Here is a 22774-nt window from a genome sequence, read left to right as displayed (position 1 = left end):
GCTTTGGTTTGCTTGTTGGCTGCTCCTGGGATGTGAAGTTAGAATGAAAATGTGTAATAAGGCCATCATGCCACTTAGATCATTTGTTTCCTTCCTGTAGTAATGTCTGCCACAGCCCTACTGTTGTAGTGTTTGGGGAATGAAGATTTACATTTTATGCCCAGTCAGTTCTCTGCCCTCTCAAAAGCAACAGGGATAGGAGCAGGTATTCGCTTCTTTGGTCATGCCAGCCTGCAAACCCAATTCTGTGTGTCCAAGGGAAAAAAAACAACCCCCACCAAACACCCTCCTACTTCTCCATAGTGAGGGAGACTAAAGGATCAATTTTTGCAGGATTTAAGCAGTGGGTTTTTTAAAGAAGTTTCTATCCCTTGTAGTTTAGAAGAGTAACTTTCCATATTGTTTACGGAACATAGGCTGAAACGCTGCTATCTTCTTGAATGTTTAGGCCACGGTTCTAGAGTCTCTTGCAGTGCAGTGATTTTTTTCAAGCAGCAGCAGCAGAGTGAAATTAACACGAGTGGAGCTATTTGCTTGGAAGGAGGAATTAAAACTAGAGTATGGAGGGGAGAGAGTGCCCCTGCAGTACCACAGTGGCCTGATCTGAAGGGGTGTTTGGGAAGAGGTAAAACAGCTGCTTCTTTCCAGAAACAAGAATGGAAAGTGTGGAGAGGGCTTCAGATTTCTCTCCCACTGGTCAATAGTTGATGTAAAAGACGGAGTCCCTGTGCAGGGTCCAGAGCTGGCACCCTGGTAAGAATATGAAAGTCTGGCTTTCATAAATGAAAATGAAGCAAGGCTTTTGATGTGGATTATTTAACATTTGTACATAGTGCATGTGTGGATAACAAGTACTTGAGGTTAGACTCCTAGCTATTGTTTAGGTGTGACTAGTAGTTTTGGTGGGGTATGTGGTTAGTGATTAAGATTTAATTTCAGAAAGGGGGACTACACAAAAATGAAGAAGTTAGTGAAACAGAAATTAAAAGGTACGGTGCCAAAAGTGAAATCCCTGCAAGCTGCATAGAAACATTTTAAAGACACCATAATAGAGACTCAATTTAAATGTATACTCCAAATTAAAAAATGTAGTAAGAGAACCAAAAAAGTGCCACCATGACTAAACAACAAAGTAAAAGAAGCAGTGAGAGACAAAAAGGCATCCTTTAAAAAGTGGAAGTTAAATCCTAGTGAGGAAAATAGAAAGGAGCATAAATTCTGGCAAATGAAGTGTAAAAATATAATTTGGAAGGCCAAAAAAGAATTTGAAAAACAGCTAGCCAAAGACTCAAAAAGTAATAGCAAAATTTTACTTTTAGCAGGAAGCCTGCTAAAAAACCAGTGGGGCCATTGGACAATCAAGAGGCTAAAGGAGCACTCAAGGAAGATAAGGCTATTGTGGAGAAACTAAATGAATTCTTTGCATTTGTCTTCACAGCTGAGGATTTGTGGGAGATTCCCAAAGCTGAGCCATTCTCTTTAGATGACAAATCTGAGGAAGTGTCCCAGGTTGAGGTGTCATTAGAGGAGGGTTTGGAACAAATTGGTAAACTAAACAGTAATAAATCACCAGGATGAGATGGTATTCACCAAGAGTTCTGAAGGAACTCAAATGTAAAATTGCAGAACTACTAACTGTAGTTTGTAACCTATCATTTAAATCATCTTCTGTACCAAATAACTAGCAATGACAAAGGCTGCGAGTCTGTCACGGATTCTGTGACTGATGCAGCAGCTGGTGCTGGTTCAGGGGCTGCCCCTGGGCCAGCAGCAGCAGTCTGGGTGTGTGGGAGGGGACTCAGAGCTAGGAGCAGGGGGTTGGAGGCTGCGGGGGGACAGGACGCTTACCTCGGGGTCAGGGGCTCCCTAACTCCCACTGACATGGCCCCCCTGCAGCTCCTAGGCAATGGAGGGCTTGGGGGGGATCTCTATGCTGTCCACATCTGCAGGCTCCGCCCCTGCAGCACCCATTGGCTGCGGTTCCCAGCCAATGGGATCTGCCGCAGCTGGTGCTTTTTGTGGGAATAGTGGAGCTCCTGCCCTGCTCCCTCTGCTGCCTAGGAGCTGCAGGGATGTGGAGCCGCGTAGGAAGCCCCTGCCAGTCCATTCCCCCTTCCCCACTCCCAGCACCAACGGGGGTCCTATGCCACCCGGCCTGGTCCCTCCCCTCCCTCCCCAAACATCTGTGGCTCTCTCCCGCCCCCCTGGGCAAACTGGTTGAAACTATAGTGAAGAACAAAATTGTCAGACATAGATGAACATTTTTGTTTGGGAAGAGTCAACATGGTTTTTGTAAAAGGAAATCATGCCACACCAATATATTAGAATTTTTTGAGGGTGTCAACAAGCATGTGGACAAGGGGGATCCAGTGGATATAGTGTACTTAGATTTTCAGAAAGCCTTTGACAAGGTCCCTCACCAAAGGCTCTTAAACAAAGTAAGCTGTCTTGGGATAAGAGGGAGGTCCTCTCATGGATTAGTAACTGATTTAAAAGATATGAAACAAAGGGTAGGAATGAATTATCAGTTTTCCGAGTGGAGAGAGGTAAATAATGGTGTCCCCCAGGGGTCTGTACGGGGATCAGTCCTATTCAAAATATTCATAAAATTATCTGGAAAAAGGGGTAAACAGTGAGGTGGCAAAATTTGCAGATGATACAAAACTACTCAGGATAGTTAAGTCCCAAGCAGACTGCAAAGAGCTACAAAAGGTTTTCACAAAACTGGGTGACCGGGCAACAAAATGGCAGATGAAATTCAGTGTTGATAAATGCAAAGTAATGCACTTTGGAAAACATAATCCCAACTATACATATAAAATGAGGGGTTCTAAATTAGCTGTTACCACTCAAGAAAGAGATCTTGGGGTTGTGGATAGTTCTGAAAACCTCCTCTCAATGTGCAGCGACAGTCAAAAAAGTGAACAGAATGTTGGGAATCATTAAGAAAGGGATAGATAATAGGACAGAAAATATCATATTGCCTCTATATAAATCCATGGTACACCCACATCTTGAATACTGTGGGCAGATGTGGTCATCCCATCTCATAAAAGATATATTGGAATTGGAAAAGGTTTAGAAAAGGGCAAAAACAATTATTAGGGGTATGGAACGGCTTCCATATGAGGAGAGATTAATAAGAATGGGACTTTTCATCTTGGAAAAGAGATGAGTAAGGGGGGATATGATAGATGTCTATAAAATCATGACTATTTTGGAGAAAGTAAATAAGGAATGTTATTTGCTTCTCATAACACAAGAACTTGGGTCACCAAATGAAATTAATAGGCCACAGGCTTAAAACAAAAGGAAGTATTTTTTCACAAACACACAGTCTACCTGTGGAACTCCTTGCCAGAGGATGTAGGCCAAGGCTATAACAGAGAATTAGATAACTTCGTGGAGGATAGGTCCATCAATGGCTATTAGCCAGGATAGGCAGGGATGGTGTCCCTAGCCTCTGTTTGCTAAAAGCTGGGAATGAGCGACAGGGGATGGATCACTTGATGATTGTTTGTTCTGTTCATTCCCTCTGGGGCACCTGGCATTGGCCACTGTGGGAAGACAGGATACTGGGCTAGATGGACCTTTGGTCTGACCCAGTCTGGCCGTTTTTATGTTATGTTCTTCAGATGGAAATTGGGATTTAGGTGCAAGGAGAGGGTTATAGCTGTCTCTACAGCATCCAACATTGACCACTGCTGGAGACTGAACACCTGACTTGATGGGCTTTTTATTATTTGCCTGATCTTTTATTATGGATATTTGATCTCTGGGAAGAATGGTGTTATGAAATAGTGTAGGTATCGATGAGTTAGAGTTAGTGCTTGTAGCGTACAGTATAGCGGACTGCCCGGTCTGCTATAGTTAACTTTTATACTAGCTTTCAGTTTGAAGTTTGACTCTCAAGTGCTCTAAAATCTGCACAATTACTTGAATAGCCTTGAACATTTTTGTGCCTCATGGGGGCGTGGGACAGGGTTAGTGATCCAGATTTTTGGTCATTTCACAAAGCGGTTCCTCACCTACAGCTTCCCTCCCACCCAAAAAGACCAAAAACAGATTTTAGGGTTCATGAATTCTGCCATTGTATTTTTGTGTACAGATAAGGATCAAACTAGGGCTGAGATCATAACACCAGGGTCTCAGTCACTCAGGAGTTACCTCTGCCAAGTGCATGATACCCGTAGCCTTTTGGGGGACCAAAAAATCAGAGCATTTATATCTCATTGTAGGCATGTGCCTAATGCTCATGAACTAAATGGATTATGCTGAACATACGTGGACCGAGGAGCAAAAGGAGTTTGAAGCAAGGAAAATTTCACTGCACCTCAAAAGAATAAGCAGTAGTCTTTGATCCCAGCACACTCAGCCAGTGTCAATTTGAGTTCAGTCTAGGCCAGAAAACTCAAAGATCTGAAGACATTTTGCTAAAATCTAATTCTTTCAGGGTTTTTTTTTTTTTCATTTGGGGGGGAATGTAATCAAAGTATATATGAATGGAAAAAAGACCTATGGATGCTTGTTGGGAGAAGGAATGGGGGAAAGGTTTGGGGGGAAGGGCATAAATGGGGATAGGTGGAATGGGAAGAGTTGAGGGGCTCGGGAGAGGGTGGGGAGGTGGCCCACTTGGAAGGAACCTGGGGAAGAATGAGACAGGGGTTCCTGTCGGCTCCAAGGAGGAACTTCTTGCATGGTAATGGCTTCTGCAGCTTTAATTAATGGCTTAATGACATGGGAAGGGCAGAGTGAGCTGGAACCAATGGGAAGGCAAAATGTTTCAGGAAATGGTTGGGAAGAGCTTGGAGAAGGAGAGAGACTTTGGATTTTTAATGCTTAAAATTACTGTAACAATGATGTAACAACTGTTAAGATTTTGGGACATAGACCATGTACAAGATTTCTCTGACTGACCCTGTTAGCAGCTACACACTTCAAACATTTCTAAGCATGGCTGTTGTCCCCATTCCACTGTAACAAAATGGACAGAAGAGTGGTTAGGAAACTGTAACAGGGTGCATGACCCGCCCCTCTTCCTGCGGCCCGCTTGCCCTCCCAGTAAGGCTCAGAGAGGCTTCAGGGCTGTGCAACACCCGTGTCTTTATTAACTTAACTTCGTCCCACCACCAGTGTCCATCTATGTACAAGTTTTGCAGGATTAATCTCCTTTACAGGCAGAGCCAGCCTTCAGCTACGAGGCCTCCAGTTCCCTCCCTGGCTGACTTCTCCCTGGCTGCTCCCTGCCTTCTGGCTCCCTCCCAGTCTTTATAGCCCTTGGTTTGTCAGGCCAGCAGGTGTTGCCAATCCTCAGGCCGGCATCAGGCCTTTTCCATCAGCCCCAATCTGTTTCCCCTGATTGGAGCTGACTGTGCAGGGGCTAATTAGGTGCTTTTGCACCAGCACCCTGCTACAGAAACGCAAAGCAAGTGTGTAGCCTAGTGAAGAGACCACTGGACTGGGACAGTTCCTGGCCTGCTGGGTGATGTTGGGCAAGTCACTTCACTGCTCTGTGTCTCAGTTTCCCATATGAAAAATGGGGTAATGATGTAAAGTTCTTTACAATGTACTGATGAAAACACTGTCCTTTCCTATTGTTTATTTGGTTACATCACCTAGGAAATTAGATTGTAAACTCTCCAAGGCAGGGGCTTTTTCTCTTACTTGTTACGTTTAGGTGTCTGGCATATTCTTGGACTGTGTAAACAAACAAGTAGTACCAGGTTTGGGAAAAAAGCCTATTAACATTTCTATTACCTTCTGCTTTTCTGAGCTGTGTGTGCAGATATGGTCTGGGCCCAAATGGTGGAATAGTGACTTCTCTCAATCTCTTTGCCACAAGATTTGATCAGGTACCAAGCTCTTTGTTCTTATTATATGAGGCTGTGCTGTATGTTAGTAAGAGGCAGCATGTAATTTACAAGCCAGTTTCACACTCTTCCAGATGTGGAATTGCAGAGGGCATGGTTTCACTGAGAAGAGAAGTTAGAAACTGCAGTAAAAAGTAATTGCTTTGAGGCAGGGTAAGTGCAGTCTGCTGCATTGAACCACATATCTATTAAATTGAGTTTGATCCAGGGATTTGCTGCTGTGAGACTAAAATGTCTGAGGGATACAGACTGGAAGGGAGCAAACAACTGGCACCTCTGCCCGCTCCACTTGGCAAATAGAAAGCAGCAATACTGCAGCGATGTGTTTCTCCCTAACTTCTGATGACCTGGTTTAAAGTGAGCGGGGAAAACGTTATGGAGAGATAATAGTTGTGTTTGCAGCCATGTCCCCTGATTGTTGTTGTTGTTAATCATGTTTATTATGGTAGTGCCAAAGTACCAACCAAGAATGGGAGCTCATAATGCTAGGCACTGTACAAACAGAGTAGCAGACAGTCTAAGCCCTGTATTTTCTTATCTTGTAACATTGCTTGGGAAATGTATTTTTGTGCGTGTTTCCTTCTTAAATTATTTTTTTGGATGTTTGAAGGCAATTCACCTAACCATTTTTAAGTTTGCTTAAAAATTCTGCCATTTTCAAAATTTTCCTTGAATCGTCTTTGAATCCTATAGCTAAAACAATGTGACGTTTTGAATGTTTACAGTAATACAGTTAAACATGATTAATATCTGGAACATAGTTTAGTAACAAGATAGTTGCCGTATGAAGTTTGCATGGTTTGACAAGTACATCATAAATCCTATGCAGAGTAAGAAAAACAGAGGAGAAATGAGAACACTGCAGTTTGTATATAAATTCTACAAAGCAATATGAAGCAGAGGAAAACTGGGGAAACTGCAGCTCATTAGCAAAAGTCAACATGGTTTCTGTAAAGGGAAATCATGTCTTACTAATCTATTAGAGTTCTTTGACGGGGTCAACAAACATGTGGACAAGGGGGGTACTTAGATTTCCAGAAAGCCTTTGACAAAGTCCCTCACCAAAAGCTCTTACGTAAATTAAGTTGTCATGGGATAAGAGGGAAGATCCTTTCATGGATTGAGAACTGGTTAAAAGACAGGGAACAAAGGGTAGGAATAAATGGTAAATTTTCGGAATGGAGAGGGGTAACTAGTGGTGTTCCCCAAGGGTCAGTCCTACGACCAATCCTATTCAACCTATTCATAAATGATCTGGAGAAAGAGGTAAACAGTGAGGTGGCAAAGTTTGCAGATGATACTAAACTGCTCAAGATAGTTAAGACCAAAGCAGACTGTGAAGAACTTCAAAAAGATCTCACAAAACTAAGTGATTGGGCAACAAAATGGGAAATGAAATTTAATGTGGATAAATGTAAAGTAACGCACATGGGAAAAAAATAACCCCAACTATACATACAATATGATGGGGGCTAATTTAGCCTCAACTAATCAGAAAAAAGATCTTGGAGTCATCATGGATAGTTCTCCAGTGTGCAGCAGCTGTCAAAAAAGCAAATGGGATGTTAGGAATAATTTAAAAAGGGATAGAGAATAAGACCGAGAATATCTTATTGCCCTTATATAAATCCATGATACACCCACATCTTGAATACTGTGTACAAATGTGATCTCCTTATATCAAAAAAGATATGCTGGCATTAGAAAAAGTTCAGAGAAGAGCAACTAAAATGATTAGGGGTTTGGAACGGGCCCCATATGAGGAGAGATTAAAGAGGCTAGGACTTTTCAGCGTGGAAAAGAGGAGACTAAGGGGGGATATGATAGAGGTCTATAAAATCATGAGTGGTGTGGAGAAAGGGAATAAGGAAAAGTTATTTACTTGTTCCCATAATATAAGAACTAGAGGCCACCAAATGAAATTAATGGGCAGCAGGTTTAAAACAAAAGGAAGTTCTTCTTCACTCAGAGCACAGTCAACCTGTGGAACTCCTTGCCTGAGGAGGTTGTGAAGGCTAGGACTATAACAGGGTTTAAAAGAGAACTAGATAAATTCATGGAGGTTAAGTCCATTAATCGCTATTAGCCAGGATGGGTAAGGAATGGTGTCCGTAGCCTCTGTTTGTCAGAGGGTGGAGATGGATGTCAAGAGAGAGATCACTTGATCATTACCTGTTAGGTTCACTCCCTCTGGGGCACCTGGCGTTGGTCACTGTCGGTAGACAGGATACTGGGCTGGATGGATCTTTGGTCTGACCCAGTATGGCCATTCTTATGTTCTTATTAGCTTCCGTAGGGCTGTAATATGTAGCAATAGCCAGGATATGGTAGCACTCCTAAGCCTTGAATTTTTTATTTTATTTATTTATTTTTTTAAAAAACCTCCAACAAAATACTACCTTTAAGTTAAAGATATTTAAGATGTTGCTATATCACAATGAACTTCTTTAAGATGAGGTTAAGTTTGCAGGCATATATTAGTGGTTTGAGTTTATTAACTTTCCAGAATGTTGGGTACGTTTTAACTCTAACATGTAGAAACCCAGGATATTCAGAGTTAAGACTAAAGATACAAGAAACGCAAACTTTTGAAAATTTGGAGGTTCCATGGTAAAGTAGCCAGTCTGCCTTAGCTCTACTCCCAGAGAGATGCCAGCTTCTCGTTGTGTGTAGAGTATAGAAAATGCACACCACAGAACATCAATTGTGTAATTTTCATACATACTTGTCTTTGATATTATGTGTTCTGCTTTGACACCATTCTGCTTTCTGTCCTTTTCATGTATGTGCTCTGATTTCTGGGCATCTGATGCTTGTATATGGAGACTTGCTAGCTCTGTCTAATGATACTTGAAAACTGGCTTCCATCTGGAATCACAGGACCTGATCTAGTGAAATGCTGAGGACCTTCAATGAGGCATTGAACCAAACCACATCACACAGGATGAGACTCTTAATGAAGAGTGGGAAATGATTGCCTTCCTTGTATAATGTCTCTAATTATGATATGGGCAGAGTTAAGGTTGATTTTAGTTATGCAATGGTTGAGTACTTATCCACTTTCTCTTAACAGTTAATTTCTATATTTTTTAAATGCTTGGGTTTTTAACTTTAGCATTCCTTGGTGTACATATATAGTCAAAACAACTTAATTTGAAGTTAAAGCTTATCTCTGAATAAAGAGCATAGTCTTTGCTTTGTACTGGATCTAAATTAAAAGCCTATTATTGATTCCTTTTCTTTCCAATCAGGTGATGAAGTTTATTGAAAAGCGGCAGAACACATCTCAGTGAGTAAATTCCAAAAGAATATACTATTCTGAAATCCCTCTAGGAAAGCCACTTGAAAGAGTTCCAGTACAGGGTCTTTACTTGAGGAAAGCTGTCTGAAATTATCAGTCTTGTGCTGTGAAGGATTTGTATATATCCAGGTGTAGGAACTGTCTGCTACTTAGGTGTGTCGTGCTTGAGAAAAGAGCTACAGCTTGAAAAAGAACCATAAGCTTCTAGTAACCAGAGCAGAATAATTCGGAGACTCATTCTCCTGGTCTTACACTTCTCTTGTGCTTTCCCAGTACAAGACTGGTAATTTTATCTTTTTTCTTCTGTAAGGTCCATGGGATGGGGGAGGTTCAGTGCCACCTGCTTGTTGGTTTTCCCTTACCCTCAATATTGATGATATCTAAACAAAAGACTTGGAATTTGATGGATAATTAAATTAATGTCCTCTGTGATATAGTCCAAATGCTAACAGTTTGAAGTTGTTAGAGAAGGGGTCTGTTGATTGCAAAGCTCCCTTAATACAATTCATATAAGCTCCATTGTTCTACATGATGTGTAAACATAGGGAATCAGTTTTTGTTCTAAAGAGTTTACAGTCTAAGTACCTGTTATGTTGATGCTTTTGACTCTATCATTTAAATGTAATCTGCAGAGAACAGTAATGACCGTTTGCTGGCACCTTCAGTGCAGGAGATTTTTCAGGTCCTTTCCTAAGGGTATGTCTACACTGGCAAGTTTCTTGTGCCACAAGTTACACCACTTTTAATAAAACGCTGGAATTGAACTGCTGTTGCGTGTCCATGCTGTGCACCTTGTGATGCTGGAGCGCATCCACACTAGCAGCTCTTTCAATGGCAAAGACAGCAGTGCATTGTGGTAGCTAACCCACTGTGCAACTGGCTGCAGGGTGCTTTGGGAAGGGTTTGTAATGCCTCATGGGGCAGGCACAGCATCACATGATGCGGGTTTCCCAGTCCCATTGTTCAGTGGTGTGACGAAGTGGGGTTTTATTCATCTTGCTGTGTTGCATGTGAGTCTTACTGTCCTATACTAATACTGTGTGCACCTTAGTTTCCCTGGGTACTGCACCAATAGATAGGTGGTGGGAATTGGGTGTGATTTTGCTGAGGCCCGCAGGGCAGGTGAGACTGCCCAGCTATTTGCAGCTATGTAACCTGAGACCCAGGATGGGGGTGCAACCAGGTGACACCTTTGGCCGGAGAATTGAGAGGAGGAGGAGGGGCTGGAGGCTGGCAATCTGCTTGGGGGACCTGGAAGAGGGGGAATCCAGGGCATCTGGCCCAGGATTCCCAAGATGGACTTGGCTGAAAGTCACTGATGTTTGTAATAACAAGCTCTGTTCTATGCTGTGGTCCTGTCTATGAATAAACCTTCTGTTTTACCCTTGCTGAGAGACATGTCTGACTGCAGAGTTGGGGTGCAGGGCCCTCTGGCTTCCCCAGGAGCACCACCGGTGCAGACTTGCTGTGGGAAGCACACGGTGTGAAAAGGGGATGCTGAATACTCCGAGGTCAGACCCAGGAAGGTCGAAGCTGTGTAAGCTTCTTGCCCTGGAGACAGTATGCTCAGAGAGAGGAGGCTCCCCCAGAGTCCTGACTGGCTTCATATGGAGTAGTTCCAGAGCATCACCTGGTGACTCCGTGACACATGGGCATCCTACTACATTGCCTGCTTCTTTTCAGCTGAAGGGATGTGGGGGAGGAGAGGGGAGAGTGTGAGACAGGGAGTGTGTGTATGTTGGTGGGGAGAGAGACAGGATGTTTTGGGGGACAGAGTGTGTGTCAGCATGCTGTCTTGTAAGTTCAGACAGCAGCAGGAAGCAGCCAGTCCTGGGGGAGGGGAAACCCCGACATCAGCTCCAGCCTCCCTCCCTGGACTCTCTGCACAGCAATCAAATGCACTCACCTTCCTGCCTCCCTCCCTCCCTCTGTGTTCAATAGAGCATTCCACATTAATGGTTTGCTTTGTGTCCCAGAGCAGATCAGCACGCAACAGCTGTGAGAACTGTTGCTGTGAGAAACGGTGCTTTGAAAGGGGAGGGGAGTAGGTCTCTAGGGCAGCTGAATTCAAAACAATGAGCAGAGCGGTCGTTTGAGGAAAAAACTGCTTTACCGTGCAGAAATGTGCCAGTGTAGACAAGCCCTAAGTCTTGGAATGCTTTGGGAGAAATCTCCCTGAGCTGTAACAAAAATTCACATGATCTGGCTGTCCCCATCTTTTTGCTAGGCTAATCACCAGGAGCTTGTGCTTTTGACGAGGGCTGTCGATTAATTGCAGTTAACTCATGTGATTAACTCAAAAAAATTAACGGCGATTAAAAAAATTAATTGCACTGTTAAACAATAGAATACCAGTTGACATTTATTGAATATTTTTGGATGTTTTTCTACGTTTTCAAATATATTGATTTCTATTACAACACAGAATACAAAGTGTACAGTGCTCACTTTGTATTATTTTTTATTATAAATATTTGCACTGTGAAAATGATAAAATAAATAGTATTTTTCAGTTCACCTCATACAAGTATTGTAGTGCAATCTCTTTATCGTGAAAGTGTAACTTATAAATGTAGATTTTTTTTTTGTTTACATAATTGCACTCCAAAACAAAACAATATAAAACTGTAGAGCCTACAAGTCCACTAGGTCCTATTTCTTGTTCAGTCAATTGCCAAGACAAACAAGTTTGTTTCCATTTACGGGAGATACTGCTGACTGCTTCTTATGTTCGCATGGCACTTTTGTTTGCAAGGTATTTATGTGCCAAATAGTCTAAACAATCATATGTCCCTTCGTGTTCGGCCACCATTCCAGAGGACATACTTCCATGCTAATGCTGCTCGTTAAAAAAATGTGTTAATTAAATTTGTGACTGAACTGCTTAGGGGAGAATTGTATGTCTCCTGTTCTGTTTTACTGGCATTCTGCCATATATTTCATGTTATAGCAGTCTCGATGATGACTTAGCACATGTTCATATTAAGAACATTTTCACAGCAGATTTTACAAAATGCAAAGAAGATACCAACGTGAGATTTCTAAGGCTAGATACAGCACTCGACCCAAGGTTTAAGAATCTGAAGTGTTTTCCAAAATCTGAGAGGGACGAGGTGTGGAGATTGCTTTCAGATGTCTTAAAAGAGCAACACTCTGATGTGGAAACTACAGAACCTGAACCACCAAAATAGAAAATCAACCTTCTGCTGGTGGCATCTGACTCAGATGATGAAAATGAACATGCGTTGGTCTGCTGTGCTTTGGATTGTTATCTAGCAGAACCTGTCATCAGCATGGACGCATATCTCCTGGAATGGTGGTTGAAGCATGAAGGGACATATGAATCTTTAGTGCATCTGGCATGTAAATATCTTGTGATGCCAGCTACAACAGTGCCATGCTAATACCTGGTCTCACTTTCAGGTGACATTGTAAACAAGACATGGGCAGCATTATCTCCTGTAAATTGTAACCTAACTTGTTTGTCTGAGAGATTGGCTGAAGTAGGACGGAGTGGACTTGTAGGTTCTCAAGTTTTACGTTGTTTTATTTTTGAATGCAGTTATTTTTTGTATATAATTCTACATTTGTAAGTTCAACTTTCTTTATAAAGAGATTGCACTACAGTACTTGTATTAGGTGAATTTAAATATACTATTTTTTTATTTTTACAGTGCAAATATTTGTATAAAGTGATCACTGTCCACTTTGTATTCTGTTGTAATTGAAATTAATATATTTGAAAATGTAGAAAACATCCAAAAGTATTTAAATAGATGGCATTCTATTATTGTTTAACAGCGTGATTAATCACACAATTAATTTTTTTTAAATCATTTGACAGCCCTACTTTTGACTAATTCTTCCTTTGTTTGTGGTGGTTGCCTTCTTCACAGATATGTTCTTATTGATACACCAGGACAGATTGAGGTGTTCACCTGGTCAGCCTCAGGCACTATCATCACTGAGGCACTGGTAAGTGTTTTTTGCACAACATCAGAGTGAGGCTGGCTGGGGTAGGTGGTTGCAGAATGGCACGTTTTACTTAACTAAAACTTGTTTTATCCTGTTCTTTCAGGCTTCCACTTTTCCTTCAGTTGTCGTTTATGTGATGGACACATCTCGCAGCACCAATCCTATCACCTTTATGTCTAACATGTTGTATGCTTGCAGGTAAGAAATCATAGGTCCAGAAATCAAATGTATATCTTTTCAAAATGCTGTCTGTCTTATCCTCACAAAGAAATGAGGGAGCCCACATTTCTTGAAAAGATCTTTAAATTGGAACAAAGTTATTGGATTTGACCATTCATATCTCACTCACAATGTTTTTACCCAAAGAAAACAGTGCAACACTGACAGATTCAATCATTCTTCTCAACCAGGACCTGTGAGAACTCCGACAAGCAGCTGCTCCTCACCCCTAAAAATCCCTTGTGGACTTTCACAAGGCTCAGTACCACCCATATCTCTCCCCAGTATTTGAGACCTCTTGAAGAGGTTGAGAGGTGCTATATGAAATCAGTTGTTTACAGTGTTGTTATATCTGTGTTGGTCCCATGATATGAGCGAGACAAGGTAGGTGAGGTAATATCTTTTGTTGGACCAGCTTCTGTTGATGGAAGGGACAAGCTTTCAAGCTACACAGAGCTTTTCCTCTGGTCTGGAGAATGTACTCCGAGTGTCTGATGAAATCAGTACAGTCTGAGAGGTCATAATGTCTGCTCTTCATCAAGATACTGATCTCTTCCAAACTCAGCCCAGGCAAGAGTCCTATGCTAATGGTGGGAGGGCACAAATATTTTGTTTGCTAGCCAGGATACTCAATAGTTCTTTCATTAAAGGCATCTGGTCTGCTTTTTGTCAAGGTCATTGATGTTTGAGTACTACTGGTAATCTTGGACAAAGTGGCAAAGAAATTGTTGCATCTGCTGACATCTTGTCAGGATGCTTCATCGTTGCCCCTTGGAGTATGTAGCCACAGCAGTTCACACATTCGTCGCCTCCTGGAGGAGTTATTTGAAATTCCATGTTGTCTTCCTCTTTAGTTCCAGATACAGGAACGTTCAGTTTGTGCAGGTTTCAGAGTAACAGCCGTGTTAGTCTGTATTCGCAAAAAGAAAAGGAGTACTTGTGGCACCTTAGAGACTAACCAGTTTATTTGAGCATAAGCTTTCGTGAGCTACAGCTCACTTCATCGGATGCATACTGTGGAAAGTGTAGAAGATCTTTTATACACACAAAGCATCAGCAGAGACAGAACTCTCTGTCTTCATGACCCATCAAGAAAGCTGCATTCCTCAGGGAAAATGGGGCTAACAGTACCGGGGGAAAGCTCCTGAGAGCTGATGGTAGTGTGTTCTTTACAGAGGGCCCTGTATGGTGGGGAAAAGATTGAGCTTGAATCCCACTGTGATGGGTTTCCCCCCAGAGTGCCACCTGGAATTGGGGTACCACTGAGCCCTCTGACCCATCAGCGTGGGCTCCCCCTCACACTGTGCTGCTGTGACAAGTTGTAAAGCCCTTCAAGCTTGCACTTTCACTAGCATTCACCCAGGTAGGGACACACTTTGCTGCAATCACATGCAGGCTTTTTAACCACCAGCCTTCCAGTCTAGGACCCCAGATCAGGACCGTCCTGCCCTGATCAAATTTGGCCAGTATATGGGTTTAACACCCAGTCCGCCTCTCCCTCAATGTGAAGAGGACCATGCACACCTGTGGTAATCAAGCTGAGATTTTCCCAAGACACCTTAGTTCAACGCACACTGGTTTGAATTAAAATATAAAATAAGTTTATGAACTACAGAAGTATAGATTTCAAGTGATAGCAAACCAATCAAAGCAGATTACCTAGTAAATAAACAAAACCGCAAACTGAGTTTAACATACTGGATAGGTAGGATATGAATTAGCAAATTCTTATCCTGAGTGATAAACAGGCTGGCAGATTTTTAAGACACAAGCTGCCTTGGCTTTGCAGCTTGGGTTTCCCAGGTTTTTATACACAGGCTAGAAATCCCTTAGCCTGGGATCATCATTTCCCCCTGTTTAGTCTTTATTTCGCAGATATTTTCAGCTGTGTTGTTGTAGGGAGAGTGAGGTCCCTTTATGATGTCGTTTTTTCCCTTTTATATCTTTTATTCACTTGTTGGAAAGCTCTTTTGCTGTGACCCGGGTCAAACAGTTCCCATTGTGTAGTGCTATCTCTGAGAGGTTTTTATTATACACAGTTCCGGATTAATCCTTGTGCTTGTGTGCATTTCCTTAATAAGCCATTAACATTGTTTGGCCTTTTTACTGTTTTACCTGAAAGGCTACTTGTGGGTGTGTTCAACCCCACAACATGTTTTAGTAACACATACGTAGCCAAACTTTATAACTTCACATACAATGATAGCACATACAATTCAACGAGATATTAATGTCTAGGAGATTAAGACTTTTAGAATGATACTCACAAGGCATACTTTGTACAAAAAATGTCACACCCACCGTTTTCTGAATATGCTGCAAGATTCCCCTTTTTGCAAAAGTTTTTCTTATAATGACTGAAAATAAGACATTAAAATGGAAATAAAAATCGAACAACCACAGTAAACAGAAGTTGCTGAACCAGGAATACAAAGCAGATTTCATTAAGGACAACGCTAAACAAATCTTACATGGGAACCATAGACTTATTAGGGCGCCTGGTTTGTCTTTTAGGTCAACTGGCTGATATCCACTCCAGGGCTACTTTTTCATGCAACATGTAATCAAACTGTGTAGCTTACTGCCAGAGGAAGTCATTGAGGCTAAGAATTTAACAAAATTCAAAAAGGGATTGGTTATTTGTATGGCTAAGGAATATTCAGAATTTTTGTTATAACAATACAGATTTTGAAAGGGATATTAAACCTTGTGTTTCAGGTCTTAAGCCAATCTCTAACTATTAGAGATGAGGATGTTTTATATGGGGGATAGATTATTCCACATAAACCTGCTGCACTGTTCTTATGTCATTCTCTGAAGTGTCTGGTTCTGGCCACTGTTGGAGACAGTATATTAAACTGGGTAGACCTGAGGTCTGATGCAGTTTATCAATTCTGTATTCCTAAAGAAAGAACTTCCCCTTTCTAGTAACTGTGCCTCAAAGTTCATGGATCCAAAAATATGTCCAGTTGGGTCTGCAGGTCTGTATGTATTTTGAGGTCATAGGTCAATCCACAAATATCTCAACCATGATAAAAGTCCTGAGTCAAAATAAAATAAAAAGAAAATAAAAAAGGAAGGTGAATAACAAGTAGAGCTGAAATAATAGGAAAACATCAGTCAAGCTCAGCCATGCACACAGGATAATTGCTGTTCTGCAGAGAGATGCTTATAACCTCCTTTTTCTATTTTGGTCCTCAGTGATCTGAGTGAAAGATTACACTTTAATTTGGTCAGAGTAAAGTGTCCTTTCCTACTAAAATTACAGTTTTGGGGTTTGGTTTTTATATGCAGGCCTATCTGCCTCCTGCTTAATGTGGAAATATGTTAATCTATGTCTTATTGAAGTCTACGTGACTTTTCTGACTGCTCCTCTTCTCTCCTTTCAGTATCCTGTACAAAACAAAACTACCTTTTATTTTGGCCATGAACAAGGTAAGTAGAATCTATTGTCAGTGTCCAAGCGAACAAGATGCTTGTTAGACTTCTCTTATAATAGTGTCATCACCTCTCCTCAGCAAGGACATCATTGCCTCGGAGATGGATGGAGGAATACTGGCTACTAAAGGGCTCTAATTTAGTGGAGAACGGCATAATAAGAACCAATGGCCAGAAGTCAAAGCCAGATAAATTCTAATTAGAAATAAGGCACAGATTTTTAACAGTGAGGGCAATTAACCATTGGAAAGCAGGGATGTGGTGAATTCTCTGTCACTTGGAGTGTGTAAATCAAAACTAGATACATTTCTGGAAGATCTATTTTAGCCAAACACAAGCAATTTGGCCTCAATACAGGGTAATTGGGTGAAACTCTGTGACCTGTGTTATACAGAAAATCAAACTAGATAATCTAATGGTTGATTCTGTTCTTAAAAATCTATGAATAGGAGGCTTATTTTTGATGTGGAAAAGGTAAAGGCAGTTAAGCTCAGCCGTAAGGTAACTGACAGGAGTGATCAAATCTAGGAAAGTGAAGGTAGCATTTCAATTTGATAATCCATTAAATATTTTTGAAGAATGCTAGTTGTGTCATCATGTCTGGTATCAAAATGGAAGAGTAGGACTGAGTGGAATAGAGAAGAGCTTTGTTCTACAGGAAATTGTCTCTAAATTGGAGAAACTGCCAGACTCCTTCCTTTTCCTCTTATGTTTCCCTCTCTTATATCAAGCTGTCAAACTTTGCTGTGAAACCTCAGTCTAGAGAGATCCTAATTTTGTGGGGTTCTGCCTGGATGCTAGGTTTTTCAAAAGCATGTATGTGACTTAGAACCGCAAATCCAATTGAAAGTGACCTATGTTCCTAAATCACTTAAAATTTAAAAAATGACCCTTGCCTCACAGAGGTTAGAATCTAAATATAAGATGAGACACAACAGGTAAGTTTGACAAGCAATAGGAGAGAGAAAGGGGAAGGCAGGGCCAGGGTAACAGCTAAGACTCTTTAGCTACAGAGGTAGCTAGTGCAGAACGTGGTTTTTTTGATTCAGTTGAAAAGTTCTGCCATTTTAAAAAATACCTTTTAAAACTTTCTGTTGCTGTTCTTGTGTATGAACATACTCGTGTGAGCCCACAAACAAATGACCACCCCCAATTCTGCCCTCCCAGTACCCTTTCCAGGGTTTAAGGGCTGCCATCTCCCAGCAGTCAGCTTTGCCTTTTAAAAAAAAAAAAAATAGCATCATTGGGGCTTCTGAGGGACTGAAGATCTTTGCCCCTGCTGCTGCTCCTCGCTGCTCTGGACCTGGCGGAGAACTAGCCTCAAATGCCTGGATGAGGGCCACAGTTATTCTCTCCTCATGTGCGGAAAGTTGCAGGGCTACTCTAGTTGGGGCTCCCTGTTTCCAGCTGCTGCACCTTTCCTTTGACTCAAGTCTTCTCCTTTTTTACACTGATTTTACATGCCATCTTCACTGATGAAGACCATATTTCTGCCACCTTTCACTTATACTGGATACCTTAACCCTTCAACCAGAGGTGTGGTTCAGTACCATAGTTTTGCACTTCCCTAGTAAGGTAGGGAGAATTTTCCAAACCTACCACTTCTCAATAATGAGCTGAGTTTCCTTGCCCAACAGAAAAAGCACAAATGGAGTCCTGTAAACAAATTCCTTTCTATTGCCTAAGTTCCTTTTTCTTAAGGCAAGAGTCCTCTGTGCTGTAATGGGCATCCTTTGGCAAAGCATGTTGGTGCCCATTATTGACACTACTAAACTGCACGCTTGGCAGACACAAGTCAGCCTAAGGATGTGTGTCCATTCCTTTTTATTTACTGATGTGTACTCTTAAAAGGATGCTGTCATTTTGAAGCCTAGGCCACTTTTGCCAATGTGATAGTTATTTCAGATGCTATAGATTTCCCAGAATCACCCCATTCCTGAACTTTTCCTTCTCTCGCTCTCACTTGCCTTGGCGACCCCCTGCCTGAATGCCAACCTCACTTCTCTCATATACATCTGATCAAAGACCCACTGTCCTGAGTTCTCACACTACACTCACCCCTGCTCTAGAGGCCACCACTTTGCATGCCCCCTCCAAGCCTGCCTATGTTCCTCTGACAGTTTGATTTTACATCTTCCTAATTTTACAATGTATCTGTCTGCTTTTGCTGTATAAGAACCTGACCTGGTAATTACAGTGGAGCAGTGTAGCTGTCTACACACAGAGTGCTGTCTAGTGTACAAAGTCAGAAAAATGACTATTTCAGTTAAGGTGTATGCAGTGGTGTGAGGTGACCCTTTTAACACCCCTCTAGTCATAAGGAGGAAAGGTGTCGGGGGACAGACAGCAGCTGGGGATGGGGGTTGTTAATGGGTTACAGATTGTTGTAATAAGCCATAAATCCAGTGTGTCTATTCAGTCCATGATTTTTAATGTCTAGCAAAGTAATGAATTTAAGCTCCCAGGCTCGTCTGTTGAAAGTATTGCACTATGGCTACACTACAGCTTAAGTTGACATAAGTTATGTCGCTCAGGGGTGTGAATTAGCCACCCCCTGAGTGACATAACTTATGCCAACTTAGTGCTGTCCTCACCGGAGCTTGTGTCGGCAGGAGAGCTTCTCCTGCCAGCTTAGCTACTGCCACTCGCAGGGGCTGGAGTAATTAAGCCAACAGGACAGAGCTCTCTCCCATCGGCTTAGAGCGGCTACATGAGAGCGCTCTCTAGTGTAGGCATAAGATTGTACAGGTTTCCTTTGAGGATGAGGAGGATGAGGGTCAGCTATAGAGTGATTGCTGCCCACCCCCAGCTGCTTCTCCCCCTTCTTTTCTCCCTATGACTGAAGGAGTGTTAAAGGGTCACTTCACCTTGAAGGGTCTCTGGAAATGTGATAATTACTTATGCTGAACAATCTGTTCCACCTTATATTTAACAGTGACACTCAGAGGCTATGTCTACACTGTGTACCTTACAGCAGCACAGCTGTGCTGCTATGGCAATGCTGCTGTAAGGTATGCAGCATAGCCGCTCTTTGTCAGCAGGAGAGTGCTCTCCTGCTGACAAAATTAAACCACCCCCATGAGAGGCGGTAGCTTTGTCAGTAGGAGAGTATCTCCTGATGATAAAGTGCTGTCCACACTGGCGCTTTTCATCGGTAAAACTTTTGTCTGTCAGGGGTGTGATTTTTTTTCCAAAAGCTTTACCAACAAAAGTACAGTGTAGACATAACCTGAGTTAGGCCTTGTTTACACTACACAGTTTTGTCATCAAAAGGCAGCTTTTCGCAACAAAACAGTGGAGGTGTACACACGACAATGCACCTCCCACCAACAATATTCTCCTGCTTTGTTGACAAAATAAAACCACCATGCCGAGAGGCATAGAGCTTGTTGCGGCAAAGTTAGATCAACAAAGCATCAGTGTAGCCACAGCATTTATTACATTGCTGTAACTGGCCTCCAGGGGGTATCCCACAATGCTCACTGTTTCAAACTCCACTGCCCTGCATCCAGCTACACAGGCATTCGCCCCCTCCTTTCAAAGCCCCAGGATGTTTTGAAATTCCTCAGTGTGGAAAGCTCACATGGCACACTCAGCTGGACAGTAGCTGGCTCCCGCATCAAATGCACTCCTGCCTGCACTACAGGGGAGGGGATTGATCTCCTTGGTCTGTGGGGAGAGGAGGCTGTGGGAGAATATGTTGAACAGCACAGGTCCAGAATAGATCTTTGGGGGACCCTGCTATTTACCTCTCTCCATTGTGAAGACTGGCCACTTATTCCTACCCTTTGTTTCCTGTCTTTTAACCAGTTACTGATTCGAGAGTACCTTCCCTCTAATACACCTGTGGAAAAACCTGAGTGTCTCTGGATTAAGTTTAGAAGTGTGTGCAACAAGAGTGATGTAGTGGTGGGAGTCTGCTATAGACCACCGGACCAGGGGGATGAGGTGGATGAGGCTTTCTTCCGGCAACTCACGGAAGCTACTAGATCGCATGCCCTGATTCTCATGGGTGACTTTAATTTTCCTGATATCTGCTGGGAGAGCAATACAGCGGTGCATAGACAATCCAGGAAGTTTTTGGAAAGCGTAGGGGACAATTTCCTGGCGCAAGTGCTAGGGGAGCCAACTAGGGGGGGTGCTTTTCTTGACCTGCTGCTCACAAACCGGGTAGAATTAGTGGGGGAAGCAAAAGTGGATGGGAATCTGGGAGGCAGTGACCATGAGTTGGTTGAGTTCAGGATCCTGACGCAGGGAAGAAAGGTAAGCAGCAGGATACGGACCCTGGACTTCAGGAAAGCAGACTTCGACTCCCTCAGGGAACAGATGGCCAGGATCCCCTGGGGGACTAACATGAAGGGGAAGGGAGTCCAGGAGAGCTGGCTGTATTTCAAGGAATCCCTGTTGCGGTTACAGGGACAAACCATCCCGATGAGTCGAAAGAATAGTAAACATGGCAAGCGACCAGCTTGGCTTAATGGTGAAATCCTAGCGGATCTTAAACATAAAAAAGAAGCTTACAAGAAGTGGAAGGTTGGACATATGACCAGGGAAGAGTATAAAAATATTGCTCGGGCATGTAGGAAAGGTATCAGGACGGCCAAATCGCACCTGGAGCTGCAGCTAGCAAGAGATGTCAAGAGTAACAAGAAGGGTTTCTTCAGGTATGTTGGCAACAAGAAGAAAGCCAAGGAAAGTGTGGGCCCCTTACTGAATGAGAGAGGCAACCTCGTGACAGAGGATGTGGAAAAAGCTAATGTACTCAATGCTTTTTTTGCCTCTGTTTTCACTAACAAGGTCAGCTCCCAGACTGCTGCGCTGGGCATCACAAAATGGGGAAGAGATGGCCAGCCCTCTGTGGAGATAGAGGTGGTTAGGGACTATTTAGAAAAGCTGGACGTGCACAAGTCCATGGGGCCGGACGAGTTGCATCCGAGAGTGCTGAAGGAATTGGCGGCTGTGATTGCAGAGCCCTTGGCCATTATCTTTGAAAACTCGTGGCGAACGGGGGAAGTCCCGGATGACTGGAAAAAGGCTAATGTAGTGCCAATCTTTAAAAAAGGGAAGAAGGAGGATCCTGGGAACTACAGGCCAGTCAGCCTCACCTCAGTCCCTGGAAAAATCATGGAGCAGGTCCTCAAAGAATCAATCCTGAAGCACTTACATGAGAGGAAAGTGATCAGGAACAGTCAGCATGGATTCACCAAGGGAAGGTCATGCCTGACTAATCTAATCGCCTTTTATGATGAGATTACTGGTTCTGTGGATGAAGGGAAAGCAGTGGATGTATTGTTTCTTGACTTTAGCAAAGCTTTTGACACGGTCTCCCACAGTATTCTTGTCAGCAAGTTAAGGAAGTATGGGCTGGATGAATGCACTATAAGGTGGGTAGAAAGCTGGCTAGATTGTCGGGCTCAACGGGTAGTGATCAATGGCTCCATGTCTAGTTGGCAGCCGGTGTCAAGTGGAGTGCCCCAGGGGTCGGTCCTGGGGCCGGTTTTGTTCAATATCTTCATAAATGATCTGGAGGATGGTGTGGATTGCACTCTCAGCAAATTTGCGGATGATACTAAACTGGGAGGAGTGGTAGATACGCTGGAGGGGAGGGATAGGATACAGAAGGACCTAGACAAATTGGAGGATTGGGCCAAAAGAAATCTGATGAGGTTCAATAAGGATAAGTGCAGGGTCCTACACTTAGGACGGAAGAATCCAATGCACCGCTACAGACTAGGGACCGAATGGCTAGGCAGCAGTTCTGCGGAAAAGGACCTAGGGGTGACAGTGGACGAGAAGCTGGATATGAGTCAGCAGTGTGCCCTTGTTGCCAAGAAGGCCAATGGCATTTTGGGATGTATAAGTAGGGGCATAGCGAGCAGATCGAGGGACGTGATCGTTCCCCTCTATTCGACACTGGTGAGGCCTCATCTGGAGTACTGTGTCCAGTTTTGGGCCCCACACTACAAGAAGG

At 42.8% G+C, this 22774-nt stretch overlaps 1 protein-coding gene across 3 annotated transcripts in view; it reads left to right on the top strand.

The window, feature by feature from the left end:
- Window positions 1-22774, top strand: part of GPN1 (GPN-loop GTPase 1) — a 77302-nt gene that overhangs the window by 3435 nt on the left and 51093 nt on the right. For all 3 annotated transcript variants that reach the window (XM_074947235.1, XM_074947233.1, XM_074947234.1), the window contains exons 4-8: window positions 5786-5852; window positions 9122-9159; window positions 13068-13146; window positions 13250-13344; window positions 16755-16800. In XM_074947235.1, coding sequence (XP_074803336.1) covers window positions 5786-5852; window positions 9122-9159; window positions 13068-13146; window positions 13250-13344; window positions 16755-16800 — 325 coding nt within the window. The remainder of the gene's footprint in view (window positions 1-5785; window positions 5853-9121; window positions 9160-13067; window positions 13147-13249; window positions 13345-16754; window positions 16801-22774) is intronic.

The sequence above is a fragment of the Natator depressus genome, chromosome 3, assembly GCF_965152275.1.
Source record: "Natator depressus isolate rNatDep1 chromosome 3, rNatDep2.hap1, whole genome shotgun sequence".
In the NCBI taxonomy this organism is placed as follows: Eukaryota; Metazoa; Chordata; order Testudines; family Cheloniidae; genus Natator; species Natator depressus.
The sequence above is the reverse complement of the archived record's forward strand: the minus strand, read 5'-3'. Positions and strand labels throughout refer to the sequence as shown.